The sequence below is a fragment of the Charadrius vociferus genome, unplaced genomic scaffold (assembly GCF_000708025.1).
Source record: "Charadrius vociferus isolate BGI_N301 unplaced genomic scaffold, ASM70802v2 scaffold301, whole genome shotgun sequence".
Lineage (NCBI taxonomy): Eukaryota > Metazoa > Chordata > Aves > Charadriiformes > Charadriidae > Charadrius > Charadrius vociferus.
Window position 1 is genome coordinate 758,493 of NW_009646842.1, and position 22,462 is coordinate 780,954.

Below are 22,462 nucleotides of genomic sequence, written 5' to 3' on the forward strand. Positions count from 1 at the left end.
CGCCCCCGGGCCGGAATCCCCGCTGACCCGCCGCTGCGGAGCTCCGGCCGGGGCAGCGGGGAGGACGGGCAGGAGCGCCTGTCCGGTGGGAGAGGGCATGGACATGTGAGTGGGGGCTGCTGGGGACGGGGAGGCGGGGGAAAGGCACAGCCACATCTTTGCGGGGAGGGAACGGGAGGGTTAGACCCGTCCAGGAAGGAGGAGAGGTCCAAGGGGCGCAGCTCATCTCGCTGTCCCTCCATTAAAGCTTTGCTAGCACGTAGGGTTGAGGAAGAAGGAGCCTCCTGGCTGATGTTCTCCTAAGATCTGGGCAGTGAGCTTGTTTTGGAGGAACGCTGATAGTCCCCGTTCCCCAGAGGGGAATAGGAGTGATCTGAAGAATAAGAAAAAAAAAACAAAACAAAACAAAACAACAAAACAAAACTGACAGCCAACTTTTGGAGGAGAGGAATCGAGGCATGGCTGGGTGGAGGGCTGCCCAGGAGGCACCGCAGGATTGCCCCTCAGCAAACTGAGCTCGAGCTTTTCAGACCCCTCACCAAACGAACTGGACAGAGATCCTAAACCAGCAATAAACAGAAATGGCCTGCTGGCCCTGAGCCAAAGGGAGCCAAACGTCCCCTGGTTTTAAGACTCCCTTCCCCACGACTGCTGGGAGCAAGCAGACGTTGTTCAGGGAATTTGCTCATGCTCCTTCAAACTGGTTGATGAATCCCTTTGGCTGGGTGACGATGCCTTGCTGGAACCTGGGTAGTGCTCGTGTCTTCATTTCAGCTGTCCTCCTTGTTCGTGAGTGATCCAAGCCAGAAGTTGGACCTGCAACTAGGCCTCCTGTGTTGGATTCCATTAGACAGTGCACAAGTCACTTGTGAAGTCTCCCCTGATTTTGGATGACCTAATTTTGTGCAATGTCATCGTTTACTTGCCATGTTCACAGGCACGTTCCTTTTACCCTGTGCGCCTTCCTCTTTTTTGGAGTGATCAGTTCCCATCCAGTCCCAAGAAAGCTTTTTGGGGAGATCAGATCCCCTGGTTATCCCAAGACGTATCCCAACAATAACATCAGCAGATGGGACATCCATGTCCCAAAAGGCTACGTGGTGAAGCTGACCTTCAGATATTTCGACCTGGAGCCATCTGAGTCCTGCTTCTATGACTACGTTAAGGTATGTGCATAGATATCTGGGCCAAGGGGTGGCTGGAGATGGGAATCTAGTGGCCACCACATGCAGTGACTCTTCATTCACCAGGCCTCCTCTCATGCTTCCCACAAAGGAAAGGGAAGGAGTTAAAGATGGAAATGGGTGGAGCAGCTGCTCCCAACTGGTGGCTGGGTAATAGTGATGCATGAAGCAGGCTGAGTCTTACAAGGCTACAGTGATTTCCCCTTAACCTTGACAGATCAAAGCCGACAAGAAGAACTTGGGCCGATACTGCGGCCAGCTTGGGTCAACCACAGGCAATCACCCAGGAAGAAAGGAATTTGTATCTAAGGGGAACAGGATGCACCTGGCATTTCACTCTGACTTCTCCAATGAAGACAATGGCACGGTGATTCCCTACAGGGGCTTTCTGGCCTATTACCAAGCTGTGGGTGAGTAGGCCATACCCTCAGCATGCAAAAAGAAGCCTCTGTGGCTCCACCAATTTTCCTCCTTGTTGGTAAAATGCAGAGAAGCTGTAAGCAAGGATATGAATCTCTATGTACTTTCAGTGTACAGCAGAGAGGTTTAACGCTTTCCTCCCCTTGTCCCTGCATCTCCTATGCCTTCAGATCTTGATGAATGTGACCCTAAAAATGCTGCTGAGGAAGATGAAAGGCCTTGGTGCCAGCACTTCTGCCACAACTATGTGGGTGGCTACTTCTGTTCTTGCCGGACTGGCTACCAGCTTCAGAGTGACCACCACTCCTGCAAAGGTAAATTGAAATTTTGAAAGATCATAGGGTTCCAGGGAAGGAGCCCTTCAGCCAGGAAAGGCAGGAGAAGTGACTTAGGGAACAGTTGACAGGGCTGCAGAAGACACAGCTCCACAATGTGACCTCTACTTTCTTCCTCTACACCAGCGGACTGCAGCAGTGAGTTGTTCACAGAGACATCTGGGTACCTGAGCAGCCCTGAGTACCCCCAGCCTTATCCTGAAGACCTCCAGTGTAACTACAGCATCCGTCTGCAAAAGGGCCTGTCTATCATCCTCAAGTTCTTGGAACCTTTTGAGATTGATGAACACCAGCAAGTCCACTGTCCTTATGACCAGCTCAAGGTACTGGAGATTAGCAAACTCTACTTCCCACCCTACTGCCAGACCTGGACAGGAATTGTGGGGACAGCACTGTTCGGATGAGAAATATGGGATCAGTACAAGGAGAATGCCCCAACATGAAGGACTGAGCTCTTCCCTTGTCCCTCCCTCAGTGTGCTTAATTACCGGTGTCCTGAGGTCAGAGGCTTTGGGTCACAAGCCCTGGTGAGTGGAGTGAAAAATTCATCCTTTTTCCAGTTTTATCTCCCTTTGATTTAATCTCGGGATTTGATTCAGGATTAGCTCTGCTAACCATGAAAAGGGAGAAGCAGAGCTCGTAGGTAGCTCAGCCCTTTGTTCAGATCTGTCAGTGCAGACATCAGCAAAGACAGGTCACACAGCAGCCCTGTCCACTGTCATAGGCACTGTGGCAAACTTGGTCTGAATTGAAGTAGGGGTACTGGGGCAGAGAAGCGTGTGTGTTTCTGTCCCTGTGATACATGTTTTCCTCATCAGATCCAAGCACGAGGGAGACAGATCGGTGAATTCTGTGGCAAGGAGTCACCTGGCAGCATTGAAACCAACAGCAATGAGGTGGACATACTCTTCCTCACTGATGGGTCAGGGTTCAGCCGTGGCTGGAAGATCCACTACACCTCAGAGAGTAAGACATTTCTTCCCCAGAGGCTACTACAGCCTATCTACACCATTCGTTAATACCAACTTTCTTTGTCCCATTCTCTAACAGAAATACGGTGCCCACAGCCTGTCCCACAGGATCAGTTTACCATCATCAGAGACCTGCAGCCTGTGTATCAATTTCAGGACTATTTCATTGTCAGCTGCAAGACTGGGTATAACCTGATGGAGGTGAGATCCTTCTCCACTCCCTTCAGCCATATTCTGGCTTCTCTTCAGTTTCTGTAAGTCTTTCACCTCTCAGTAAAACTTTCTTTGGAGATTTCGCTCATGGTGACCTGTTGCAATTTCTGTTTCGTCCTGGCTTCTGTCAGCTTTTTTCCAGTGTTTTCTCCTTCCTTTCTCCTAGCTCCCTTCCTCATGCAATTACTATTTCATGAAGCCCTGGTAGAAGATGAGAGACAAAGATCCCAGGAAACATTGGTAAACGAGAATACGTCTTTGGAAGGATATGAAATCAGATTTGAAGTGGAAGATGTTACCTGCCTCCCTTCCTATCCTATTGCCAGGAGTGGGTAGCGCCCCAGACTTGTTTTATGGTTGCTGGTTGTTGATATCTTGTCCTGCTGTGAAGAATTTGTAGCCTGTGGCAAACACAGGGTAGTGGGAAGGCAGCAAAGGGAGAGGACAGCAACTGGAACAGACTGCAGAGGGGTGACTATTGGACAGCAGTGAAAAGATGGGCAGATAGAATAGTATTTTAATGTGGGGAAGGGAATGTAAGACTCTGTACAACCAACAGAGATGTTTTTCTCTCCCATGCAGGGCAACCGAAAGCTGCTGTCCTTCACGGCTGTCTGCCAGGCTGATGGGACATGGCATCAGTCCATGCCCCGCTGTGAAAGTGAGTGATCTGAGAACGGGGATTATGCCCCCTGCCGTGCCCCCCCGCCCCCCAAGAACATGGGGAGTTCAGCCTCTACGACTCAATTTGCCTGTGGCCATAGGCTCATAGATATGCTGGTTGGAAGGACCTGTGGAGGTCACCTAGTTGACTTTCATTACATTTTCCACTTGCAAAAACTTAAATGTTTTTCCTCCCTTAAAAAAGTGTGTAAAATATCACTAAAAAGTTGATACGATGCTGTAACATCTAAAAGCAAAAGATCACAGTTTGGGATCGATTTTGGAATACCTTCTCTCTGCCTGCTGTACTAACTGGTCCTCACCATCCTTCACATCATGGCCACAATCCAAGTCAAGTCTAAGCCTGCAGGCAGTAAGGCTGTCTTTGATTCACCTCTTTCTTTTTCTTTTTCTTTTTCTTTTTCTTTTTCTTTTTTTTTCTTTCTTTTTTTGTAGTCGTGAACTGTGGCAACCCTCCACACCTGACCAATGGGGCATTCAGCTATGTTAACAAACCTGCAAACAACAACTACCAGTCAGTGATCACGTACCAATGCAATGAGCCATATTATCACATTGTCACCGGAACCGGGGGTGGTGAGTCCTTATCCCACACAGACATTGAAATCTGTGCATGGAAAGATCTCTCACGTTTCCAGTTAGAATTGCCTCTGCTCCTCAGGCTTAGGGCTCGTGGTTTTCTCCTGTGAAGGCTCCCCAGTCTTTCCCCAGCTCTGCAGCATAGCTCCTGAGCCTCGTTGTCTCCGCCTGTTCCCACCCTGCTTCATTCCCAGAGTCTATCACATCCCTCCTCCATGCTCTCCTCAACTTTTGCAGGAGGTCTTATTCTCTCATCTGTAGTCTGACGGCTAAATAACATACATACAGAAAAATCTACTTTCATGCAGCAGGTCAGAAAAATTGAGGCAACGTTCAAAACCATTCACATGCCTTCTTTTTGCACCAAATATATGGTTTGATGACACAGAAGCTTTGGTTACAAGAACAGTATAAGGAGTTCATGATTTCCTTGCCTTGGCTGCTCATTTAGCCTCCACACCAAAAAAAAACCCCAAAAAAAACCACATAGATTTTTAAGCTGAATCAGTTCCTGGCTATGGTTGCCAGCATGGACGCACAGTTGTGCAGCATGCCTGAGAGAGGTGGCACGCTAGCACTGGGGCTAAGGAGTGCTTTAAGTTGGTACTAATGCTGAATTTGATTATTCTTGCATCTGAGTTTAACTGCTTCATAAAGAGTCAGAGCTCAATCTCATCAGAAAAAAAATCAGGAGCAAGTAAGTATCAGCACCAGCCAAATTGTGGTGGGGAGTCACTGTGATTTAGTCAGTTTTGAAAGAGAACAGGAAACACTTTCTTGGAAGCATTTACTACAGTGTAAGTTAAATTGTATATGAATTATTTTTAGTCACCAGCACAAACTTTTTAAGAAAAGAAAGAATATTGGAGGTGGTGGAGTTTGTGTTGAGAGGTGGCATGCAGGTTAGCTGACCTGCAATATAGACTCAGAAATAGATACTGAGCATGTACAATAACTGACTCATCTTTTTCCTGCTTCTGGAACAAACCGCCTTGTCCTACTCTCTGCGAACTACAGAGACCAGAAACTTGAATCTAAAATCTATGTCTTTACTTCTTCTCTCCCATCTTTGGGCTAAATAAGGTGCTCTGTAAGCATGTGGACAACTTCACTCAGATGGCTCTTCAGGCTTTTCTTCTACAGAAGCAGTGCCTGAGCTTTACAGGTCCCCTGGAACTGAGATGCTTCGAGATGTACATGTTATCTGAGAGGGAGACATTCCAGACTATACCACAGGCGGCTTTTCCTGGGAAAGGGTGCCTTTGGGATGGAAGGACTGAGTCCAGTGTGTGGGACACCTTGGAGAGAGGAACCCCTTGAAAATACTCTGTTCTATTCCATTCCATTCCATTCCATTCCATTCCATTCCATTCCATTCCGTTCTTCCCACCCCATGCCTGCAGGCCTGGGTCTCATTCACTTCCCTCTCATCCTACAGACAGATTCACCTGCTCTCCTGAGGGAACCTGGGTGGATCAAGATGGCCAGGTGAGGATTCCTGCCTGCTTGCCAGGTCAGTAAAAAACTCTGACTTTGTCTGCTGTTTACCAATTCATGCTTACAGTCAGTACAAAGCCGCAAAACCACGCAGGGAGGGGAGGGAGGATAATGGTATCATTGAAGTAGGAGAGGGAAATCTATTCAGGAAGGCAAAAATAAGGTGAAATTGAACAGTGATGGTGTAGGAAGGAGAGAGACAGGCCAGGGCGACAGAGGGTGTCATGATCTCCTTGCATTTCTTTACAGTGTGTGGGAAGCCGGTCAGCCCCGTTACTGAAGTCCAGCGGATCATGGGCGGCAAGTCAGCAAAGAGAGGCAATTTCCCTTGGCAGGCTCTGACTGGCATCCACGGACGAGGGGGTGGTGCGCTCCTGGGAGACCGCTGGATCCTGACCGCTGCCCACACCATCTTCCCCAAAGGGGCAGGAGGGAACAATGTAAGCCTGGAGCAGCTGGCAGAGGAGGCTAACATATTCCTCGGCCACACCAAGGTAGAAGAGCTCCACAAGATGGGTAACCACCCTGTACGTAGGATCTTTATCCATCCAGATTACAACCCTAAAGATGACCACAACTTCAACGGGGACATAGCCCTGCTGGAGCTGAAACACCCGGTAACCCTGGGCCCTACGGTACTGCCCATCTGTCTCCCAGATACTACCAACACCACGTTCTACATGGATGGGCACATGGGCTACGTGAGTGGCTTTGGTGTGGAAAAAAACTTTATTTCAAATCATCTGAAGTACGTGAGCCTACCAGCGGTTGCTCGAGAGAAGTGTCAGAGTTGGCTGGACAGTAAGAAGAGAGACATGCCTATGATTTTCTCTGAGAACATGTTCTGTGCTGGATTCCTCACAGTCAAACAGGATACCTGCCAGGGGGATAGTGGGAGCGTCTTCACGGTGTTAGACACAGAAAGTGGTCGCTGGGTGGCTACCGGTATTGTTTCTTGGGGTATCGGCTGTGCCGAAGGCTATGGCTTCTACACCAAGATCCTCAACTATTTGGACTGGATCAAAGGGATAGTAAGGGAGGATAGGCTCTAAATGTTGCTGTCCTACTAGCTGAAGAATCACTGATAGCATACAAATTTCCAGACACAGCATATAATATCTAAAGCTTTTGATGATGTCCCAAAGGCTTTTTGAACACACAGACCATGTAACCTTCATCATGAGCACTTCTGAAAGCCACCATATTGTTTGATGAACTCTTGGTGATACCATCAAAATTTACCAAAGATGCTGTACCATTGGCAGCTTGTGGAACGCCTTTGTGGATGTTACAGTTCTTCCAAATCTTATTACTGGGTGAAGCCTTAGTAATACCAGGAAATCTCATGACGGCAAAGATGGTATTTTTTGAAGTGCTGACGATACACCAGACTACTGCAGTCTACTTTTGTACTTTATTGTGTGGGGAGCTTGCAGGGCAGCAGACTTCCTTGAAGGATGTGGTACTTTGTGCTGAGTACAGTGTGCACATGCTCATTGGCATCAGTGCGATTCTATGAATATTAAAATCATTGCTGGAGAAACCAGGTGTGTTATGTTTTTCTGTCTTTGTTTTTAACAGCTACTAAATATTCCCCATCACTGAAGCAAGTTATGGACTTTATATAGGGATTGCTTTACCTACCGCTAATGTGTTTCCAGTTCTGCAACGGCATGTGGTGGTTGCTCACCTGTCACAAAACTACCATTAGATTGCCCAGTCTGAAACACCAGGTAGCTTCAAGGGATGCAAAAATAAGTTATCTGTGTAATGCCATGTTTAAGAGATATGGAAGACAACAACCAATCTCATGGAGAAAAGAGCCCAGGAACTTTTCCAGATGAGAATTATATGTTGATTTTTTTTATATATATACACTATATGAAATAAAGCTCTGACTGCAGGACAGCAGCTCTAAAATGATGCTGACTCAGAGAAAAGATATCCCCTCTTGTATTGTGGGTATTTTCTGGAGTTGTCTCTTGACTAGTTTTGCTACGGCAAACAACCTACCTTTTACTTGTGAATCGCTGAGAGAAATGAAGTCTGCAAGACCTTGACAGGGGAACTCTGGGACTAAGGTCACAGTTGCGTTCTCGCACTGTTTACTGGGAGATCCAGCTCCAGATCTTCTCAGGTGTCAGTATCTCTCATTTGCTTTTGAGATAATATACCCTGGGCAGTGTTCTGTGAAATTGGACATGTGAATTCATCCATGATCTCCAGAGGTCAGAATTCTGTTGATTTTTTCCCATTTGCATGGGCAAGAGTGGAGCATGAGAAGCAACACAAGCATGGAAATACAAGGTGTCCAGTTGCACAGGAGCAATGGATAAACCCTGGTCTGGGGGAGGGAACAGAGAATGAGGCATATGCAACAAGGAGGCATTCCAGTTGAAGAACAGGGAATTTTTGGGGTGTTCAGTGACTACAGGTGACAAGAACAACAAAATACCCAGTTCTTCAGTCCTTGTAAAAATTGGGAAAACTTACTGAGAAGCCATCTCAAAGAATCTCCTGCTCTGCAGGAAACTAGGAAATTTTGGGAAGCTGAGGCATGGAGAATAGATTATTTGCCTAAAATCCCTATAGGAATCCATGACCCTCCTAGGAACAGCAATCCCAGCTAAATAAGTATCTTTCCCGTCTCCTGCTGCTGGACCACTCAGCCACACTACTGTTTCTCTTCTCCTCTGCTCTCCTGAATTGATTTCAGCATTTTCTCTTCCTCTCCTTTTCCAGAATGACTGGAGTTAATTAGTGAGCTAGTGAGTAATGATGCGACACTGCTTGCTTGAGTGGCTTTGTGGTCATAGAAGCTAAGGAAATGTCTCACCTTAGTTTGAAGGTCACTTTTTTCAGAATTTAAAATAGATCAATTTTCCCCAAATTGTACTTTGTTGAGCTATTTCTACTGCTGAAGTATCCATCACATACTGAAGCAGAAGCTTCCTAATAGCCAGACATAACAATCTGTAAAATTTCCAGTGGCTTTTGCCCACAATTACCCCAGATGTTTGGGCATGTCTGTATGATTTATGAAATTCTAATACATACTGTGAAGTTATAAAATATTGTTACAATGGCACCACTGCATCATTATTGTTTCTTTGCCAGTACATAGTCACCTCCGCACGAGAGGAACATGGGCTAAGATTGTAGCCTGGACTAGTTACCAGGAATGGACACTTGCCTTTTGTGCTCCAAAAGATGAAAGCTGAGATGAGTGCACCTACATAGCAACATGAAGGAATGGCTATAAAATTTCATATTCGTTTAAAGTTGGCACGTACAGATGTAAAAGTAAAAAGCATTCAACATCCTGTGGGTCACAGTTCCTCAGGAATGCGGTAAGAGATCCTTGGTTACTAGCCCAACAACAAAATAACCTTTTGCTTGTTACACAAAATTGAAAGTGCAGGAATCTATATGAAAACTCCCAAGAACCGCATACATCGTCCTCACCATTTCCTAGACTCTTGGAAAAACTTAGGCTGGAAGAAGAGGTCTCTAGTCCAATCCACTGCTGACAGCAGGACTAATGTCAGAGTCTCCAGGGCCTTGCCTGGGCAAGTTATGAAGAAGTCCAGGGACAGAGGTTCACCATTCTTTTATCAGACTTGTACCAGGGCAGACCCACACCCTGGGAAAAAAAGTGCAATTGGAAATCCCCTTATTGTAATTTGTGCCTATTGTCTGTTGTCCTCTCACTGTTCATGTTTCTGAAGAGTCATGCTCTGCGTACTCTCTAGTCCTCCTTTAGGTATCTGAATACAGCAGTTAGATCCCCCTCTTAGCTTCCTCCTTTTCAAGCTGAACAAACCCAGCTTCCTCCATCTTTCATCATATGCCATCTGCACCAGTTCTCTGACCATCTTAGCAGAAAGATATCTGTGAGTGATAGAGGACTTCCTGGAGCAGAAGATACCCCTAGAGCATGTCAGATAATCTTCTCCCACAATACTACCTTCCCTAAATCAAGCAACGTTTATTTCTTATCTAACACAATGAAGTTTGAAAAATAAACTCCGGAGGACAGGTGAATGAAAGGATTTTGAAGAAGTCTCTTCTGTTCAGCTTGATTCAGAAGCCTGAAGCCCTCATTGCTGGTAACGGTTGGTCAATGACATGCAACCATCTCAGAAGAATTTCATAAAGACTCTCAGGTAGAGAGGAGAGGCAGCACAAGTTATAGCTTTACAAAAGCTGTAAGTGTAGTGGGTCAAATTGGGACTAGACACTTGATTCAAGGAGAACCAGGTCTAGACTGAGAAGAAAGGTGAGACACACACAATAGTGTATTGCACAAAAGGCAATTTGGACATTCTTTAATGCTGTTAGATATTCTGAACAATACAGGAAATACATAAATCAGAAACCAGGCTCTGAACCTACCCTGGGAACCAACCGTTATTCTCTCTCATCCTCATTGAAATCTCCCTGTCAGGTGGGGCATAGGTAGGTCTTCTCCAAGTGGGAAAAAATGGGATAGAAAAAAATAACGGGAAGCAGAAGGACCCTCTTTATCCGGAATAGCATCTTCCTCTTATGCTACTATGAGTCGAAGAAGAAAGAGAAATTCCCCTCCCAAACACAACGACAGTGGGATAAATGGATACATATTCCTGACTCTTCATTCAGCACAGACACAACGAGTAGAGCCTTTACATACACAGAGTGAACAGCATCACAGCCAGCCTGAACGTGTAACCATCACACTTAGAAAGGGTGACTGTGCTGAAAGGAGAAAGAGCTAATCCTGCCAAGCTTCTGCATCCTCATGCTTGCTCATGGTTTCTGTAATCCAGTCCAAATAACGAACTACCTTGGTGTAAAGACCAAAGGTACCACATCTTGGTCCCCAGGAGATCAGCCCAGCTACATAGTACCGCCTGTCATCAAGAGGATCTTGGATAGCGTAAGCTCCACCACTATCGCCCTTACAGCTGTCCTTGTCACCACCAGCACAGATCATATTGTCAGTGAATCGGTAAGCACTGGAATCAGCAGAGCCCTCTGGTTTCACAGACCGACACTTATCCATGTCCACCACGGGAATCAGGGCTTTCCAAAGATAAATAGGCAGCCTCCCTCTCTCTCTCTGGCCCCAGCCAGCAATGTAGCCCAGAGTCCCTTCTTGCACCTCATACTCAGGTGATTTACCAGGAAGACAGAGGGGTGAGATGTTTGGGCCCATCTTCACAGGATCCCTCAGCTTCAGTAGTGCAATATCATTATCAAAATCGGTCCTGGTTTCTATGGGCTGCTTCTTCCAATCAGGATGGATGAACGAAGCCTCTGCGACCAGCTGCTTGGCCTCCCAGTACAGAGATTCTCTGCCAACATTGATTACCCCAGCATACATGTTGGGCTTGTCGTATCCCTCCAGCACATGAGCTGCAGTCATGACCCATCTTTCAGAGATGAGTACGCCACCTCCTCTCGGGTAATCGAAATACACCTGCCAGGGGAAGTTGCCCTTTTCTGCACGAGTGCCTCCAAAAATCTTTGCTTTCTCTTGGATGGGATTACTAGGCACCCCACAGACTGGAAAGAAAAGAAAAAAAGAGGAACCAGATGGGAGGATTAGCAGTTACAAATAGGGCGTTCTTTGGTACTGCTAAAGAGCCCATAGTCCCCTCCTTCCTTGTGTCCTCTAAATCATTTTTGATTATGAATAACCAGTGTTTATATTCTATGCCATGAGCTTGCAACTAGTATTTACAGAGAAATTCAAGAAAATTCAAGCATAACTACTATCAAAATTCAATTTAGGCTGAAAATACTCATTCTCAAATTCTCATTCTGAAAAGCAATTGTCACCACACCAGTGCTGGGTATGTCAAAGCTCACAATTTAATTGCATTCCAGTTAGCATTTTTCCTTTGCTGAATTATGTCCTGTAAGTGAAGGGATTGTCTTTGAAAAAATACTTGGTTAAGTTCCTAGAAATATGACACTGCTCTTTAATTATTTTTTTTTTTTGTGAACTCTAGATAGCCTCTGGTTAAGTGTTCATGTTTGTCACTGATGTTTTACCATTTTTCCTCTCCATTCTTTTATTATGTAAAATCTTAAAGAGTGGGTTAATGGAGATCTTATCTGTCAGTCTTATGGGTACAGAGATGCTCTGTGCTCTTTACGTAAAATGTTCTACACTGCAGAATGTGAGCACTAAGGACATAAATAAGGCTGGTCATTCTGACACAGCTAGGAAATTGATTTCTTATCACTTTGCCTTATTTACATTGAACCCTTAGTAATATAGTCAGAGATTAAGGAACTATAGCCAGTAGGTAGCTTCTAATTTAAATGAAGCAGAGTTTGTTAAAGAATTTCACATAATAATAGAAAGATTTAGGCTGGAAGGTACCTCTGGATGTGTCTAGTTCAACCTGTTCATCCCCAACTGCCCTTCCTCCTGTCCTCCTACCTGCAAAGCCAGGTTGCTCAGGGGCTTTGCTAGGTGACTTCTGATCATCTCCAAGGGTGGTGATTAACCAGCCTCTCTGGACAACAGTTCCAGTGCTCTGGGTGAGCATTTTTTCTTAAATACAGTCAGAATTTCCTTTGTTGCAACTTGTGTCCATCGCCTGTCATTGTCTTTTATTGTCGTGTCCCACTGAGAAGAGTCTTTCTTCATATTCTTTGTAACCTCCTTGTGGGTAGTAAATTCCCTGAGCTTTACCTTGCCTCGCCTTTTGCACTGTGCACTTGTATAGTCCAAGCCACTGGCTGAGCTGGCCCTTAAGAGGACTGAATCATCTTCAGCTGGATCTTTTACTTTGCCAGTACGTATTTGGGGATTTGGAGTAGTAAACAGGCATCATGTACAACTACCCCAAGGCATGCTGCCTCCTGTAAGAGGGTAAGCTGAACAGCGTGCAGAATGCGTAGGATTTAAAATTCTGTCTATCAGCTGGAAGTTAAGACTCAGACGTAACTACCAGCAGTCAGGAGCAGGAATAGTACCCATGGGCTTTCCTCCTCAGTGTACCCCAAGTGCACAAAGAGAGGATGAGAAGGTCCCTAACAGGGATATTGGTTGAGCTTTCAGTCACAGTAAGTGTATTTGAATACTGAGGGATTAACATTAATCCTTAAGGGTTTAGGCTATGACTTCCAGTGAGAGTACTGAAAGACCTTTCTCTATCGTGCTGCACCTGCAGTGCCCAGAGGACAGCTGGACAATACCCCCAGGAGAGGTTTGAAGAGAAGCTATAGTTCTCAGTGTAGCTTGGGAGGGACAAAAAAAAGGTCCAGCATGGTCAGACATCTCTTTTGACCTGACAGTCTTTTTGCTACCTGCAACGCAGACAGAGATAGATCTAAAGCACTGAACAACTTCAACTGAATGTGCACACTTGAAGGTGGGGAAACTGGTGCAGAAACACACACTGATACTTGAAGAGGTCCCATTATCCCAAATGTCTTATTATGTCACCCACTTTTATTTCCTGTTTCTTTCTGTTGCCTCATCTGACCTTTTTTGGGGGCACACAGCTTTCAGAAATACCCTGTCCAACGTGATTCAAACAACATAGAAAGGATCAACAGTACTTTCAGACTTAACAGTTTAAAAACAAGGAGATGAAAGAAGCACCAGTCTTCATATGCATCATGTACATATACACAGCTTTTGATAGTACCTGGGACACATTTTGGTAGCTTTGTTCCCATCTCTTCATTGACCCATTCTCCATTGGCTGAGCAGTGATACACCGCTTAGAAAACAAGAAAAAAGAGTGCCATAAGGATACAATCAAGATGAAAAAAGGATAAGTAGCATTACTATATGAGATGATGTATTAACCCGCTCATTTCCAAAGCAAGCACAGCTTGGTTAGCATTGCTGAAATCTCCCTAGAAGTACACAACCCCACCAGGGTGCTTCTGCCCCTATGTTGGAGGGACCAGAAATGTGTGTCAGATGTGACAAAAATCTCCATGGTTCACAGACCAGGCAAATGGAGAGAGGACTTGCTAATGCATTTAAGGTCAACAGCCCAAGTACAGACATTATTACAGTGCATAAACACAAAGGCAACACAAAACTACTGCCTGCAACCCCACACCAATAAGAACCTTTTCCCAGTCTTGACCTGATGGGATATAATCCCAGCTCCATGGCGATGCCAGTACCATTTCTTAGGCCTTTGATCAAAGAATATGTTTGTGTAGCAGTGGTAATACTTACCATCCCCTTTGGTTTTTAGGGTATAGTAAGGTGCATCACATTGATACCGGAAAGCAGCTTTGTACAGAGGCGCATGAAGTTCGGAGACATATATGGCTTGGGCATTGTCAATATGAACAGGATCACCACAGTTCACAGCTGTAGAGAAGAAACAAAAATTATCAAATATAATCAAAGGGGCATCCGCAACCAACAATATGTTTATTCTGTATGATGGGGAAACACTCAGCTCCTCTGGTCCCAGTAGAGTCATCAGCACTCCCTTCCTCTGTCCCTTCAGCATGCTCACATCCCAGTCCTTCAGAGTCTTCCTAATCTGGACATACAGTGGATCTAGAGCCTAAGGGCTTCAGTCCAGTCTGCCTTCCACAACACAGAGATGGGTCACTTACGAACACAGTTGAAATGGGAGTTGCTCCATTCACCGTTGTCCTGACAGCTGGAGTGAAAAGTCATGATGCTGTCTCGTTTCTAGGGAAAAGAACACATGAACCGTGAAAATCACTGGCCATGCAATGTATCTGACGCAGCCATTCCTCCAGTGAAGGGTCCTCAAAATGCTGCAGTGGCTGGGAGACGTTTCCACTTACCACAGCTTTGAGTCCTCAAAGGTGCTTAGGACACCTGATGGGAAATGGCATCAGGAAGCTGGTGAGAAGGCCAGAGAGGATATATGCTTTTTTATGTAACTTACCCTCACAATTTCGTAGCCTTCCACACAGGTCACCTTCACATTGTCCTTCAAGATATACTTATCCTTCTTTGGGTCAAGAACAGAGTTGGGGATGACACTCGGGGGACAGGTTACAGCTTTGAAGAGACAGGCAGAAATTGGTGATTAACTCGTTCAAGAATTACTCTCCTTCCAGCTCACAACTTCTTTCTCCCCAGTGATTATTCCCCCTAATAAACAGGTATCCTCTGCTTACTCAATACCAGCAGCTGTAAACATGTTAACATGCTGCTGTACTATGAATCTGACCCAGGACAAGCTCTCTTCCTAACTCAGCAGCAGAGGAAATTCTTTCCCAAGTGTTTACTCACGATCCGCATAGTAGCGTATTTTCCAGCCTTTGTGTTGTACTGCCTGGTCTGTGTGGAAGATTATGTCAAGAATGTTGTTCCTAGTTTTGATTTCAGGAGGACCTGGGAATTTGCTGCCACAATAGGGGCCAAAGCGCTGCTTTCCAGAGACAAGCTGGTAAAATAACATATGAGAAGAAATGAGAAATAACAAATGTATTCAGAGGGAGAGAGATATTCCCAATAATTTCAAAAGGCAACACAGTTGAAAATGAAGTTAAGGAGTCAAAGGGTCTTCTGAATATGAGGAGACTGAGGGGAAATCCAGAGCATCCTGACTCCCTCCCCAAGCCCTACACCTACTGTTAAGCTGTCATGGCAATTCCCTTCCGAGTTGGCTGGTTCCACGTCAAAGTCCCCGCTGCGTATGGACAACGCCACAAAGTAGCCTGGCCTCAGAGCAACGCGGTACTCACACCGTGAGTTCTCTGGGTACTGGTTGGGATAGTTGGGGCTGGCAATCTCTCCTGATGGCCCAGTGAAGACATTTCCAGTGCAGTTCACTAGGATTAAGGAAGGAACGCAGGTAGGATTCAGAAAGGAAATGGTTGGTGTATGAATCTCACAAGCTTTCCCTCTTCCACTACATCTCCAGTCTCCCCCGCATTAACCACAACACAACATTGCATCTTTCCAAGAAACTGAAACCAGGGCTGTTCTCTCTCCAATTACCCAGGGACTTTAACTCCTAGTGGCCTTTTTTTTTTACCTTCCACCTGCAATTTAGGCCCCTTTCCTTCACGCTCAGGTCCTCATATCATACTCCTTTCAACATGCACCATTTGTGACTTTGCAATTTTTTGATTCAAGCCAAGCAGTCTCTTGGCCATTTTTGTGTCTTTATTGAACTGCCCTGTTTTGTCAGAGATTAAGATTCACAGACAGCAGTAAGCTAAGAAGGGTCTCCATCACAGTCTTTAAAGAAAGTCATTTAGTAGTTTCTTAATCCTCCTGACACAAAAATGAAGAATGTTAAGAATATGTTAATCAAAATTCCCAAAATTACAGTCTATTGCCAGTTCAGATTTGCACTGGGATTTTTTTTTTCCCAAAAATATACCTGTCACAACTGGTTGAGAAGGTTGATAGAGAAGGTGTTCCATGTACAATACCTCACTTGGCCTAAATTAACTCTTGCTATTGACCACGGCTCATGTAGATTTCTTACCTCCGCATGTTTTCTTATCCTCATAGAGGAAATAATCTGGTGGACAGGTACAGAAGTAACCTCCAATATAATTATTACAGTAATGACTGCAAGGTTCATCCACAAAATCCATGCACTCATCCAAGTCTGCAAGTGTGAAAAGATGAATCAGCCAAGATTAGGAGAGGGCCCTAAGGGCAGGAGGAAGATGAGAAAGTGAAGCAAACTGGCAGACAACAAGGAAAAGTTATCTCTAAGACAGCATTTATAGTGGCCATATTGGAAAGCAGCCCTGTCTGCTGTGATCTCTTTTAAACAAGGCATTCTTGTAAGGAAAACCCTTATATCAGTTTTCCTCCCCCCGTAGCCTGGACACTACAGAGATTCAGAGGAGGCTGCTTTAACCTTACCCACTGCAACGTAGTAGGCTGCAAAACCGGTGAAACGCTCCTCATTGGAAAAGTCTGATTGGAAGCTCATAGTGAGGGTGTTATAAGGGACGTGAAATTCCTCCACAATCGAGGAGCCTGGGGCACGAGGTTTCTTCTGCCCACAAAGCACGCCTTCAACATGGCCACCAGACACGATCTGCAGAAGAACACAGAGAGGTCTTATCTCATTACTGAAATACATGCAATTGCCAACACTTGAGTCTTTCAGCTTATAGGTGACTGACCAAAGGCTCCTAAATTGTATGCATTTCTCACAACGTTCACGTAGATCTCCCAGGGCACAGCTATGTCACATAGCTAGCAGAAGGGACCAAAGCTGCTGTGTCATCCACCAATCTGGCCAAAGGTGGAAGACACCCAGCCAAGGTACAGCTGAACAGTGCACCTAGATAACCAGTTTCATGACATTTGTAAGATGCTTGAGGAGTTTTCTCTCCTATTGACTTCCCAGCTGTGAAACACCTGTCTTAATTTCTCAGATACAAATTAATCCAGAGATTTCTCTGTTAACATCCTTTCTTGAGGCCCACTTGTACAAAAAGTCAACACCATAGTTCAAAATGGCAAAACCAACCACTGACGGTCTGCAGAGCAGTCTAACAGGCTCATTGGTTTGTTGCAAAAGGACACATGTTATTACAGCTCCCAGCAGGGCACATCCATCCTACTGTCCCACACTGGTCCTTCTCCAAGGTCTCTTTCTGGTGCTGCAGCCAATCTTACTGCCCCTTTTCACACATAGCTATTGCAGGATAGGATGGTCTTATTTCTGTCTGTGTGGAAATACTCGATCTTTTGTGCCTTGTGGGACAACACAGAGCAGAGCTAGTGGGTCTCAAGTATTAAGAAAGCTGTAGTGCATAGATCATAGAGAACTGTGGTGCAATGGACCACACTTTATCTGAGTGACCACTATCCATACACAATCTCGATTTTTTTTAACCTTCATCATGTCCAATCAATTTATGACTGCATTAAGTCATATATGTCCACTCAGGGATTAATTCTGAATAATTTCAGGGACAGAAAATCAATGCCCTAAGAAAACAGTTCTTTCCTACTACTGGGTAAGAATATGCCTTGCAATAGAGAGGTGTTGGTGATGGCTAAGAAGGCTTCTCCTATGAATATAAGAGAAACATTGGGAAGGGGGCATAGGCGGGACACTCAGTCGGCAGACAATATTCATGTGGTCATGAGGCAAACTCAAATCAATTTTGTGACTGCTGGTGCGGATACACTCAGTCATTTGGGCTTCTTGGAGCTCAGAACAGGAATGATGTGTCTATCTCCTCTTCCAGCCCTGAGCTTTGTACACAGCTTTGCTGTTCTGTGCTGTAACCTGCCTTCTCGTCTTTTTCTTACGAGTACGGTGACAGTACCTTCACAAAGTCATATTCGCAGTTCTGGGATGGTTCAAGATCCATATGTGTGAAATAAAGGCGAATGCCATATCCCGAAGGGACCTGGATTTCCCAAGATTCCCGCACATCATTGGGATACACCTGAGGATAATTGGGTGACAAGATCTCACCATACATGGAGGCTGCATCAGCCCAGACAGGGAGACAGAAGAAGATAAGGTACCTGAGAAAAGAGGAAGGAAGATGACATTGCAGTGGTCCTCTCTGTCTGCATACGCGCACAGTTCCCGGTGAAAAACCCAGTCTTTGGCTGTACATAGCATGCAGCAGAGCTCCTGGCTTTGGAGTTTTAATGACCGACACTGTGGCTGTGTGGGGCTTGTCTTTCACAGTGAAGGAGTACAACCTCAGTCGTGCTCTCTGCTCTTCTCCAGCTCTATAGGAGCTGGTGGTAATGCTGCAGGAGTTGAACACAAGGGTCTTAAGTGCTATTCCCTACTTTACTGCCTTGTTCTGGAGGCTACTTGGGCTATAAATACATTCACATTTGAGAATCCGTACAGTGCTACAGGAAAAACACCTCATTCATAAAATGGAATTATTAATAAACCTGAGTTCCGCTTGGAGACTCAATAACTCACCACATCTGGGAAAAGCAGATCTTCCTTTCTGAAAACATTCAGCAATTGGACTTTGGAGTTATGATCTGGGACAAAAAAAACCACTGTGATTGATTAACGTTGCCTGTGCTTCTGCATGCCCGCTAGGCAGGTCAAAGACCCTAAAACCCCAGCCCGTGGAGAATATGTCAATATTTTGCCTTAAAAGCAAGTTTATATCTCTGTTCCTTCCTGCGTACAAGCATTAAGAAGGGCTGTAAGGCTCCGTACTGACAAAATGGAGAGATGATCTCTATCTTGGTACTCACGTTCTTAAGGTTCTCCCCTTATCACCATCAGTGTCTCCAAACGTCATGCTGGCACACAGCAAATTAAGACAGAAAGCACCCCTCCCCCCCAGGGTACATCCATTCTTCCCCAACACCTTAAAAATTATGCTAAGACACTGAGGTTGGGGAGCAGCTTGTCCTGACTTTTCTAGCTGTCAGACAGGGACACTCAGGAATATTTTCCTTTGCCATTTTTAACGCTTGCAATATTTACCTTCTCTTCCTAGTTCGTGTCTTGTTTTCTTCTCTCTTTCTTTCTCTTTTTCTTTTTCTTTTTTTTTTTTTTTTCCCCTTCCTGTTCACACCTTCTTTCAGACGTACCCGAGGTTGGGGTCTGGGGACGAGCGCTCTGATTCGCAATATCGCAGCACCCTCTACCTGCGGGATGCGGCTTCCCAGCCTCCCCGCCGGGCTGGGGATGCTCGGCTTGCCGGTTTTCGGAAGGAAGGGGAATTTCCAAACAAGTTGCACAATCCCGTTGGCTCAGGCTGCGCGGGGGAGGGGGGGCCACAGATCTGGTCCGCGTTAGGCATTTTCGGGAAATCAGATGACTTTGGGGAAAAGGGAGGGGAAGAGAGTTTTCGGCTGCTTCCCCTCTCCTCCTCTTACCCCTCCCTTTTAAAAGTTAGGAACAAAATCCAAAGGGTGTACGAAAAAGACAGGCCACATGAGAACTGTTTCAGTACTTCTGCATGGAGAAAAAATATTTGATCATCTTGTCCAGAGACCGCTTTGCCGGAGCCCACTCTCTTACTGCAACCTAGTGGCCACAGGACTACTACCACTGCTCCTCATCTGATGCTTCAGAGACCCTTTTTTTTAGGGGAAAAAATGAAAAGATAGTGGCGTATTCAATGTTGTGCCTCTCTGAGGTAAGTAAGCAGTGAGAGTGCATTTTTTTGCTGGGTTTTGTTATGGGAATGCTCCTGTAAGTAAGAACCTGACTAAGAACTCATAACTACCTCTTTATTTACCAAGTGAACTTCATGTAAGAGCAACGGTTCATCAGACTTAGGTCTAAGTTAGATCTAAATTAGATCTAAGGCAATTCAAGACTTACGCCAGGTAGGACCCTTAATCCAGCCAGTGCCCACAAGACAAGACCAAAATATCACCGTACAAAAGACCTGCCACTAATACTGTAGAAAACCCATCCTCCTCACAAACCAGCTATACCAGGACTGGACTATAAATGAAAATTTAAAACTCCATTCCAACCTCTACCCTGTACAATCAGCACAGCACACTCCAGAGCTTGTTTTGGCCAGGAAAAAATCGATTCAAGTTTCAACAGGCCATAGACAAAGTGTGTTAGCAAAGCCCAGCTGAAAGACTTCTTTATATTGTCAAGGGAGAGAAACACCTACAGATGAATCATAACTGACTTCATCGCAGTCAGGATAAAGGCTTTACTTGAAGAACATGCCTAGTCTGTTTTCTTTGTCAAACTGAGAATGGATAGAGAAAGAAAACAGCATGTCATCTCACTTCTGATGTCTCTTGGGAGCACAGCGTGATGTTTCTAACTGGAATTTTGAGAACGAGGAAAACAGCGAGAAAAGATAAAAAACAAATCGTGGGGAGACAGTTTTCTCCTCTGAACTGGGCATAGTAAAGACCCTGCCAGTGATTCTTCAAGTCACAATCATATTTTAAAATGTGCACGGCAGAAGTAAAATGAGTGTGGGCTGATATATTAAGCATGTCATTTCATCGCAAGGGAATTGTATATCTTCATATAAACCTGGCTCAACTTGTTTGTAGCAGTGGTAAGTTAATATGTGTGTGAATATTAATAATTTTTTAGAAGACATATACCTATTAATTAAGAAAAAGATTGCTGAGTTAGTTAAATAAAAAGGTAGCTGCATTTCATATGGGCACATATCTGCATAATATTAACTATTTATGCAGAAGACCAGTGATATTCATGCATATATTTACACTGAATACATATACAGCATTTGATTGCATTTATCTAGATCTGTACTTTTTTTACAATTCATAAGATGAAACAGCTAGATAATATACTTTACAATTCACTGAAACTATGTCAGAAATTATATTAAAATAATAATTTAAAAGAGGCAAATCATGCCATTAAGGTTAATAAATGATAACATTAAGGTTGCCAATGCAATATAATTCTGCTAGAGGCACACACATTCTTTTAAATTCCTAAATTACATGACCACAGACTACTTTTCCCAAATTGCATAAGACAAATCTTTTCTTAAGATGACTCAGAACTCTGCAGCTGTAACCTTTCTGCCAGATGTTATGAAGAGCAGTAGTGTTCTGGTTGTCGTAAAATTACCATCTAAAACAGGCTTGACTGGCTTGTCTTCCCCCAGGAAGTTGGGAGGGAAAAAAAAAAAGCTTTTCCCAAGTTCTTAAGAAAAGCCACACTTTCCCATCTGGAAACACTGAGTCAGTGCATGAAACAAAGGGAGTAAATATTAAAAGAGAATACATAGCATTAATTAGGTGAAATCCATCGTCAGGGAATCAACGATATGTGAGTAGCAAGTAAAATATCCTTGATCCACCAAGACATTGGCAGTAATTTGCCCATTCCCCATTCTGCCATGAAGAGGATTCAGTGAGTTTCCTGCACGCCACACTTCCCCGCCTCACTTTTGTGACTCAGGCTGGTTTTGTTGCTGGTGGTTAAATTCAGAGCCATGGGTAAGCCCCAGGAAAACCTGCCTGTGTGCTGGCTTAGAGCTGCTCGGTATAACCCACTGATTTCTACCTCTGCATACTGTACCTGGGTCATTTTCACCAGAATCAGTTCACCTCTTTCACTCCCTCCAGGCCCGAGTCTGAGTGCAAAGCTCCCACAGCCTCCCAGTAAAACCTGGGACTTGGGAGCACTCTGGCCCGTGTACCACACCGAGATGCCTGCTGCCTTCGGCACTCACTTCCCCCATGGGATATCCCACCGTGGGATAACCAGAGTGTGTTCTGCCATGACTGTCCTAGGGATTTCATAGAATCATGGAATGGTTTAGGTTGGAAGGCACCTTGAAGATCATGTAGTTCCAACCCCCCTGCCATGGGCAGGGACACCTCCCACTAGACCAGGTTGCTCAAAGCCCCATCCATCCTGGCCTTGAACACCTCCAGGGTTGGGGCATCCACAGCTTCTCTGGGCAACCTGTGCCAGTGCCTCACCACCCACAGACTGAAAAATTTCTTCGTTGTGAAAAACTTCTTCCTAAATTTCCATCTTCCAATTTCTTCCAAAAATTTCCATCCTTACCACGCGCATGGCTTCTCCGGCAGCAAGCCTGCGGCTCACGAGGAACTGTTCTTAGCGTTTTACCCATTTAAGGTAAAACGTTCCTAAATACCTTGGCTTACTTTAAACCACAAGGCTGTAAA

At 45.0% G+C, this 22,462-nt stretch overlaps 2 protein-coding genes across 2 annotated transcripts; one reads left to right on the plus strand and one right to left on the minus strand.

The window, feature by feature from the left end:
* The first annotated feature begins 97 nt into the window (after positions 1–97).
* Positions 98–6,935, plus strand: C1R (complement component 1, r subcomponent). Its single transcript, XM_009892858.1, has 11 exons — positions 98–105; positions 938–1,166; positions 1,402–1,594; positions 1,775–1,918; positions 2,066–2,262; positions 2,758–2,905; positions 2,990–3,111; positions 3,706–3,784; positions 4,243–4,383; positions 5,825–5,899; positions 6,133–6,935. The coding sequence occupies exons 1-11, from the start codon at positions 98–100 to the stop codon at positions 6,933–6,935; spliced, it is 2,139 nt and encodes a 712-aa protein (XP_009891160.1).
* A 3,701-nt stretch (positions 6,936–10,636) lies between these two features.
* Positions 10,637–18,822, minus strand: C1S (complement component 1, s subcomponent). The gene is made up of 11 exons (XM_009892357.1): positions 18,768–18,822; positions 18,145–18,349; positions 16,721–16,898; positions 16,332–16,457; positions 15,467–15,666; positions 15,125–15,278; positions 14,775–14,890; positions 14,473–14,551; positions 14,081–14,218; positions 13,533–13,607; positions 10,637–11,430 (listed from the first exon to the last, which is right to left on the minus strand). The coding sequence occupies exons 1-11, from the start codon at positions 18,803–18,805 to the stop codon at positions 10,637–10,639; spliced, it is 2,103 nt and encodes a 700-aa protein (XP_009890659.1). The 5' UTR covers positions 18,806–18,822.
* Positions 18,823–22,462: the final 3,640 nt, after the last annotated feature.

Bases quoted from the DNA above. Each gene is read 5' to 3' on its own strand.
- C1R (XM_009892858.1), top strand. The intron at 1,167-1,401 runs GTATGTGCATAG...TAACCTTGACAG, and splicing joins GCTTCTATGACTACGTTAAG to ATCAAAGCCGACAAGAAGAA. The intron at 3,112-3,705 runs GTGAGATCCTTC...TCTCCCATGCAG, and splicing joins CTGGGTATAACCTGATGGAG to GGCAACCGAAAGCTGCTGTC.
- C1S (XM_009892357.1), bottom strand. From the start codon at position 18,805: ATGTTTTCAGAAAGGAAGATCTGCTTTTCCCAGATGTG. The intron at 15,667-16,331 runs GTAAGAAATCTA...CCTTAATCCTAG, and splicing joins GGATAAGAAAACATGCGGAG to TGAACTGCACTGGAAATGTC. The intron at 15,279-15,466 runs GTAGGTGTAGGG...TTATTTTACCAG, and splicing joins ATTGCCATGACAGCTTAACA to CTTGTCTCTGGAAAGCAGCG.